Source organism: Mytilus edulis, chromosome 9, assembly GCF_963676685.1.
Source record: "Mytilus edulis chromosome 9, xbMytEdul2.2, whole genome shotgun sequence".
NCBI lineage: Eukaryota > Metazoa > Mollusca > Bivalvia > Mytilida > Mytilidae > Mytilus > Mytilus edulis.
Window position 1 is genome coordinate 77,061,421 of NC_092352.1, and position 9,607 is coordinate 77,071,027.

At 32.1% G+C, this 9,607-nt stretch overlaps 1 protein-coding gene across 1 annotated transcript; it reads right to left on the reverse strand.

The window, feature by feature from the left end:
- Positions 1 to 9,607, reverse strand: LOC139489088 (cell division control protein 42 homolog). Its single transcript, XM_071275207.1, has 5 exons — positions 9,356 to 9,607; positions 6,616 to 6,690; positions 3,803 to 3,917; positions 2,759 to 2,821; positions 1 to 2,393 (listed from the first exon to the last, which is right to left on the reverse strand). Exons 1-5 carry the CDS (start codon positions 9,388 to 9,390, stop codon positions 2,088 to 2,090), a joined length of 594 nt encoding a protein of 197 aa, XP_071131308.1. The 5' UTR covers positions 9,391 to 9,607; the 3' UTR covers positions 1 to 2,087.

Below are 9,607 nucleotides of genomic sequence, written 5' to 3' on the forward strand. Positions count from 1 at the left end.
TCAAAATCAAATATTTTTATTGACACTAAGGTCCAAATATTGGACTAACATCAATTTTAAACATATAAGCACACTTCCAAAACAACAATAGGGTAACATATAAGCAATACACTTCAAAAACAACAATAGGGTAACACATAAGCAATACACTTCAAAAACAACAATAGGGTAACATATAAGCAATACACTTCAAAAACAAAAATAGGGTAACATATAAGCAATACACTTCAAAAACAACAATAGGGATGTTCAAGTACTCGACCACGTCCACTCTGTGTCCTTATAAGGTGTATTTCTTTTTGTGTCCATGGGATGGGTTAAGCCTTTTTTTTCAACTGATTTTCATAAATCGATCTTATGTTGTACTTATGTACCACTGTCCCAGGTTAGGGATCGAGGGTTTGGCACCCGCTAACATGTTTAATCCCGCCACAAACAATATGTGCCTGTGCCAAGTAAAAAGCCTGTAATTCAGTGGTTGTTGTTTGTTGTTGTGTTACAAAATTATATGTGTTTCGTTCATCCATTTTTACATAAACTAGGCCGTTAGTTTTTCTCGTTTGAATTAATTTACATTTGTCATTTTGGGGTCTTTTATAGATGACTATGCAGTATGAGCTTGCTCTTTGTCGAAGGCCGTACGTTGACCTTTAGTTGTTAATTTCTGTGTCATATGATTTCTTGTGAAGAGTTGTCTCAATGTAAATCATACCACATCCTCTCTTTTTTTTTTTATCTTTTGACATTGTTCTTTTTGTCTATTACAAAGTTATAATTTTTTACTTATTGAATATCTCCTTATTTGACATTTTTTTTTATGTACTTATAAATAGCACTTTATTTTTATTTCTATGTAAGCTATTCAAATATGTCAAACAATAATTAAATTCTAAAAAATCTAAATTAAAAAAGAAATACAATACAATCAATTCAACTGAAATCACAAAAGGGCTACATATGATATAAACAATAATAGTAAATAAATAGTTTTAAAAGAAGGTTGCATGGATAATGATTTATTCTAATATCTTATTAAAACATAAACATGCAGCCATACAAGCATAACCTATAAATACAAACAAGTTTAAATCTTCTGTCCAATACTCACACATAAATCATTAATTTTTCTATTCACTATTCACATGTTTATTATCCTTTTTTGTTTGAATAGTAAAACAGATGAGCGAGATTGTACCTGTATATTGTGATAAGACCCTTTAGTTTTAAACATAGATATAAGAAGATGTGGTATGTGGGCCAGTGAGACAATTCTCCATCCAAGTCACAATTTGTAATAGTGAACCATATAGGTCAAAGTACGGTATTCAACACGGAGCCTTGGCTCACACCGAACAGCAAGCTTCAGTTAAAAAAGGGTCTTAAAAAATGACAAGTGTACAGTTGTATAACCATTTAAACAAGAAAACCAACGATCCAATCTATATAAAAAAAATGAGAAACGAGAAGCACTTAGAACCACATTAACAAACAACAACCACTGAACATTAAGTTCATGACTTAGGACAGGTGCAAACAAATGCAGCAGGGTTAAACGTTTTAATAGGAACCAACCTTCACCCTTATTTGAAACAAGAGTGTAACATCACAACATACAGGGGCGGATCCAGCCATTTTAAAAAAAGGGTGACCCCAACCCAGGACAAAAGGGGGGGGGGGGGTCCAACTATATGTCCCCATTCAAATGTATTTATCAGCCAAAAAAAGGGGGAGTTCCAACCCCCCGGACCCCCCCCCCCCCCCCCCCCCCTTTTGGATCCGCCAATGACATAGAAAGACACACTATAAGACATCAATTGAAATGGCCTAACTCAATCAAAAGACATATTTTAAAACAAAAACAAGTGATCATACATGCACTGAACGAATAAATTTGATCTATGACACAATGTAAATCCAAAATCAAAAACAACATATGCAAATGGGCGATATTGACTCATGTGTGAGCATAGCTATATTTGTACATAAAAAAAATTATTCCTAAATCAAGTTGATTTTTCAAACAATTTTGGTAGGTTACCTGTAAGCCTATACGTTGTACAAGTAAAATAAGTGCAAATATACTGCAATTACATTAGAACACAGTTCTTCACTTCTTTCTGTTCTTCCTCGTTTTCATCGCCATTAGGTGTCTGAGCAGAACATATAGAATGCAAACCAACGCTGAACACATTGTCAAGACCATCTCTGATTAATGAAGAACATTCAACATATTTAAAAGCGTGTATTCGTTTACACAATTCCTCAGCTTTAGTTCGAACACACCCAGAACATCGGCCATGGCTGCTTAACATGTTACTATCGAGCAGGTCACTTTTCGTGCCGACCAGGATAAAAGGTGTGTGAGGACAATGTCGAGTTATTTCACGATGCCACTGAAAAAATAAATGGATTTCAAGATTATTTTCTATTTATAAATATTCTGTCATCATGGCTAAAAGGAGAATGAGTTGCTAACTTCACGAGACAACAACCTAAAAACGTTCCTAGAAAGCAGACGACAAACACTTGTGTGATGAAAACTAAATTTGTAATACTAACAAGACTTGGTATTCTTTAGTCCGAGATTACTCTGACGTCCAAAGGACCTTAGCTTGTCTGGTAAAAGAGCCGTTGGACGTCAGAGTAATCTCGGACTAGGTATTCCTATGCTGACTCAACTTATATAGTAGCCATAGTACTAAATTTTATTATAATACGGATACAGCTCAACACAAATGACAATGTAGGAAATACTTACGATCTTCTCTATGTTGTCCATACTATTTTGATCAACAAGTGAGAAACACAAGAGGAACAAATCCTATAAATACAAAGACAGAAATGGTGAGGATTAAATCATTTTGATACTATTTTTCGTCTGTTATAAATATATGAAATATTGAGTGCGATTCATCATCGAATGTTTACTTGTCATGCGCAGTAACTGTATGAAGGGTTCCATTGGTGGAGCAGAAAGTTTTCACCCTACTCGCTTTTGGTAGGATTCGAGATGTTTAATATCTTATTTCAGTTGTAGAGTTTTAATGTCGAATTGTTTGACTATTCGTCGTTATTGATAACTATATTTTTTTTTGTATTTTTGTCTGTGACATTGATACTTCCGGATTTCCCAATTTCGAATTCCACTGATACAACAATTGTCATATGTAAGTATGTTATTTGAGGATTATTAAGTGTCTTGTCTTGTATTTAATGTGATTTTGTATCGAACCTATTTGCACTTGTCTTAAATGAATGTTCCTGAGAGTGAGAATTATAACATTTTATATATATAATTTATTCGTTCAGTGTATGTTCACTTGTGTTGATATGTCTTTTGATTGAGTTAATGTCTATGTTGTGATGTTACATTATTGTTTCAGCTAATGGTGGAGGTTGTAACCTATTACAACGTTAAAACCCGCAGCATTTGTTTGCAGGAACATGGTGTTCAGTGGTTGTCGTTTGTTGATGTGGTTCATAAGTTTTTCTCGTTTCTCGTTTTTTTTATATAGATTAGACCGTTGGTTTTCCCATTTGAATGATTTTACACTAGTCATATTTTAGACTCTTTATGGCTTGCTGTTCTGTGTGAGCCAAGGTCCGTGTTGATACTTTTGCCTATAAAGGTATAATAAATATTTAATTATATATAATTGTGACTTGGATAGAGAGTTGTCCCATTGGCACTCATAAAACATCTTATATCTAATGACTATTGTGCGGATGGAGATTTGTTTTCATTGGCACTCATTTCACATCTTCTTATCTATTATCCCGAGTGATATGTTTAACCGTATACCGTTAGAGGATATGTCAAATGACGTAATCTGGCGTTCTCTTCTTCAACATTGATGTCCCATAACACAAGCCGGATAGATTTACCCAGGAATTCTATGTCCTTCTTATAGCCATTCCTTGGAACAAAAGAGTAGAGATAAAAAAACATTTTTAAAAAGTAAATATATCCATGATAAAAACAAAGTGTTTGTGTATTTCGTTTGCAAGTAAGTGCTTGATTATCACCGCACTACAAGTAGTCTAATGTAAATACATTTGTCCCGATACTAGCACAAATCTAGTATACTGCTTATATAAAATAAAAGACCGATTTCATTGAGCCGCAACTCCTTTGAACACATACGAAGTCGGAAATATTTGTGAGATGACATATAAAAGTGTTTTGTACAAGTTTACTTAATTTGTCTTTAAAACATTTTTTTTCTTACTGGACACTCATTTTTTTGAAAAATTATCCAAATTCGGAGACCGCTATCGATGATCCGTCGATGATCCGTGTATTATACTCTGAGAATAAGATTTAAAACCACCTCTAGAGATAGACTTTTTAATTGCGATTGAAGATCGATCTTACCCGTTTACACTGGACCAAAGTTCGATTTTTTTGTCAGTGTAAACGGGGTCTAACTTCTACAATTTTATTTTTAGTAATAAACTTTAAGTAGAAGTCAACGAGAAAATCTTCTTACTTTGTTAATTGAAATGTACACATTGTCAGGGAATTACACCAAGTCAATACTGTTTCCTGACCTATGGTCAGTTGGTATTATATGTCCAATTTATAAGGGTAAAGGTGACATGGCCGACCCTGATAATTATAGGGGTATAACTATTCTGAGCTGTTATGGTAAACTTTTTACAACTGTATTGAATAACAGATTAAATTGTTACTTAGAAAATATGAATGTTCTCTGCGAAGAACAGGCAGGTTTTAGGAAAAATTATGGTACTTATGATCACATTTTTAATCTTCAATGCTTAGTTGAGCTATATTTGTATCGTAAAAAACCATTGTATTGTGCATTTGTTGATTACCGTAAGGCATTTGACTCTGTTAATAGAATAGCATTATGGCGTAAATTGTTGCAAAACTGTGTTGATGGAAATATGTTTGTTATTATACATGCTATGTATGAAAATGCTAAATCCTGTGTTAGGCAAGGTTCAAAGTTATCTGAATATTTTCAAAGTAATATTGGTGTTCGTCAAGGTGAAAATCTGTCTCCTGTACTCTTTTCACTGTTTTTAAATGACCTGGTAGAGTTTATTTCCAAAGCTTATGATGGTCTATCTGATGTATGTGATGCAACTCACCTAGTACTTGATACTGATGAAATTTCTGTTTATTTAAGATTATACTTGTTGTTATATGCTGATGACACTGTTATTTTAGCTGAATCCAAGGTAGAATTACAAACTGCTCTTAACGCAATGTACTTGTATTGTAAGACATGGAATTTAGAAATTAATGCTTCAAAGACAAAAGTTGTTATATTTAATAAACGTAAAATTATTGACAAACCTGTATTTACTTTAAATGGTGAAATTTTAAATGTTGTAGATGACTTTGTGTATTTAGGTATAATTTTTATGTCAAATGGATCTTTTTCCAAAAACAGAATTAAATTGTTGGATCAGGGTAGAAAAGCAATGTATAGTATGTTGAGAAAATGTAGATCCTTAGGTTTACCTATTGATATCCAACTTAAAATGTTTGATACTATGGTTTCTCCAATTCTACTTTATGGTTGTGAAGTGTGGGGTTATGAGAATAATGCTGCTGTTGAATCTTTGTTTTTACAATTTTACAAAATTATACTTGGTGTTAAAAAGTCTACTCCTAATTGTATTTTATATGGAGAATTAGGTAGATATCCTACTGACATATTTATAAAGAGCAGAATGATAGGTATGTGGAAAAGGCTTGTATGTAATAAACAAGACAAGATATCTGCTATGTTGTACAAATTGTTGTTTAATATGCATAAGAAAGATTTTTTCCATTCTAAGTGGATAACATATATTGAAAATATCTTGAATGATTGTGGTTTTTCTGAATATTGGATTGCACAAAATGTACCAAAATGTATAAATTTATCAAAACTTGTTAAACAGAGATTATGTGATCAATTTAAGCAGAATTGGTATACAACTATTTTTAACTCACCAAAATGTCTTAACTACAGAATTTTTAAATATAATCATGGTTTAGAATTTTATTTACTTAGTTTACCAGATGATTTGAAAAAAGCCTTATGCAATTTTAGATGTCTAAATCATCGACTCCCTATTGAAAGGGGTCGCTTTTGGGGTATAGAACGTGACGACAGAATTTGTGACATTTGTAACAAAAACCAATTAGGTGATGAATATCATTATTTATTTAATTGTACTTTTTTCAATAATGAAAGGAAATCTTTATTACCTTGTAATCTTATTACCAATCATAATACTGACAAATTTTATGAATTATTTAATTCTGACTCTTACAATGTTGTTCTTAAAATTGCAAAATTTTGTAAAATTGTACTATCTGTTGTTAATTAAACTAATATTGTTTCAACCATTAATATGTCCATTTGAAGTTTACTGTCTTCCTTTAAATGCATTACTTTTTCAAATGTATATATGTTAATGAATGTTTATAATGTTCACTGCATTACTTTGATACTTTGTTATTTGTTATATTATGAATACTTATGTAGTATTTGTTATTGTTCACATACCCCTGTTGGGGTCTTTGAGAAATAAAAAACTTGAAACTTGAAACTTGTTTATATACACTACTCTATATACTATATATGTACTACTTACGACACATTTTTAACGTCATCATTAGGAAACTGTCCGTCAACATATGATCTAAGTAAGCACCTTTTACCAACATTCCTGCAACGAACATATAGTATGCAGTTTGGAGTGACTCGAGTCATGTCTTTTGCAGGGAGGCATGGCTGTGTAAAGCGTATGATTTCGAACAGCAAATAGGACCTTCATCCGAAAGAGTGGTAAAGTAGGTAGAAAATTGCTTGATTAAAAAATAAATGAACAAATCCGAAGGAAGGGTTTTGTTTTGACATTAAGTTTTTATACCACTAATTTCAGCTAGTTTCGGAAACAAAATAAGGCCACCACGTGACAGAATGACAGTGACATGTATAGTTGGCCACAAACTATGAAGTAGATCACTTCATGTACACTGTCTGACGAAAATTGTGTATGCGAACCCGAAACTGAGCGGTTACATGTCATCTAGTTCTTATGAATTTAAACGAAATATTTGTCGCGGGACGTAGACGAAGAACATTTGTATATTATTTTATTCTGGTATCGCCTAAGTTGGAGAAACCCATATTAATTTACATTACATTGCATTGTACATTTTTTTAAGGAAGCATTAAATTAACATTGGATTGACAAGGCAATTAATTCGTTAACTGGCTAAAAATTAAATGGAAAGTAGTAGACGTAATATTTTATACAATAAAGTCATTGTGAAAAGTAAAGTCACTAAAAATACTGAACTGCGAGGAAAATAAAAACGGAAAGTCCCTAATCAAATGGCAAATTAAGAAGCTCAAACACATCAAACGAACGGATAACAACTGTCATATTCCTGACTTGGTATATGCATTGTTATATGTAAACAATGGTGGTTTAAACCTGGTTTTATAGCTAGCCAAACCTCTCACTTGTATGAAAATCGCATCAAATTCCATTATATTGACAACGATGTGTGAACAAAACAGACATAATAGTTAAAAATGTCAAAAATAGGGATACAGCAGTGAACATTGTGCTATTATCTCAATCACTTTAAAAGTTTTTTAACAAAGAAGCACAAAAAGGCATATAAACAAATCACATTAGCAAAAATTAAAGACAAGAATTCAAAATTTTACAATAGCACAAAAACACAATGACGGAATGTATAAGTACAGAGCAATGTCATAGGTATCAATGAAAAATAAAAAGGCATATAGACAAATGACATTAGCAAATATGAAAGACAAAAATACAAAGTTTATCATTGAACAATAACACAATGAGGAGATGTGTATAAGTACAGAGTCACGTCAAAGACATGGACGGAGACTTGTCTCATTAGCACTCATATCACATCTTATATATTTTTTATAAATACATGCATACATATATAACTTTTATCGAATTATTGAATGCATTTAAAATTGATTGAAATAGACAGAGGCCATTTATAAATGAAACTGTTTCTGGCAAAGGAAATAATTCAGACGATTATTATGGTTACTATAAACGAAAAGAAAAGAACTACGTACGATACGAAACTATTGATATTAGGGTGAGCTGAAAACACCTTTTATGTACATAATATATATTATACTAGAACACACCCGTGATATCGCTTGTCCGTGACTGAATTAAAGTATATAACTATGCGCAAGCCTTATTTTAGTATTAGTGTTTTCATCTGATAAAGTCATGCCGATTATAAGATACAGTTTTCTCAGCTTTCAAATCTTTCTGTTTGAACCCGTCGAACTGGAACTTATCAATTATTGGTAATATTAATTATTTGGAAAACAAAAGGTCCTGGAATGGAGTATTTTTTAATCAACAGCATTGTCCTATATTGGTTATAAATAAAGTTGAATTCTTTGATTCTCTGTTTTACGTCATGCCCGCTAACAAATTGAAAACTATACCTATACGCCTTATTTTTAGTCCAGATTTTTAGTATTCGTATTGTTATCTTAGAAAGTTTTACTGATTAAAATACTACAATAAGTAACAATTTGACAATGATTGGATTTAGTAGTGTCAACCCTGTGATTATGACCCGTGTATATAGCATAATCCTAAATACACCGTTTGGTGGTGCGCTTGTCAGATGCGGAACGTGCATATAAGGTAATAGATAACAGGTGAATATACTATTGGTATCGGTATCGGACTCAACCCGGAACTTCTTAATTATTGGCAATATTAATTACGTGGAAAACAAAAGGGCCTGGAGTGGTGTAATTTTTAATCTACCCCTGTGTACTATATAAGTTATATATATAGTTGTATTCTTTGATTCGTCGTTTTTACGTGATGACGGCTGACAAATTGGACCTCGTAATTTTAGTATTATAGATAATACTAGCAGATATATATATATCTGCCTATGTGTAGCTACAACTGTAAATCATACCTCGTCCATCAGATGTCTTGTGATTGAAATATAAAATGCCTAGAAAATCAACCTATGCTAATGACATAAGAGGTTGTGCAATGCTAGGCGGTGTTGTCGTAGAAAGGAGAAATAAAATGTACAGATTCGAACCCAGCTGTGGGAGGAAGCAAAGAATCGGATACACTTTAACATCGTTAAGTTGATTTTCTATGCACTTTATATAATACAGTGTATGTATATATATATATTTACATGATAAATTGACCTTGACATACAAACTTACATATATAATTTAAAATTTTACAACTACTTAATATTATAAAATATAGTTATCAAACAAGTGAAGGGCAAAATTATAATATATGCATCTGAATTGAATATTATGTAACAATTTACCGATCTCCAACCGCCACAATCTTCAAAGACAGCATCCTAAGGCATGTTAGTATCCGTACGGAGTCATCTTTTAGATAATATGTATATACGTGACATTTTCAGATATTCAAATGTTTCCTTTTTAAATTGACAAACACATAAGGATGTAATTCATGTTTACTCTTTAAAAATATTAATAGAACGCTTTGATATATATCATTATTGAGGACCTACTGAGAATACAACTAGTAATACACACTTATTTATGAGGTC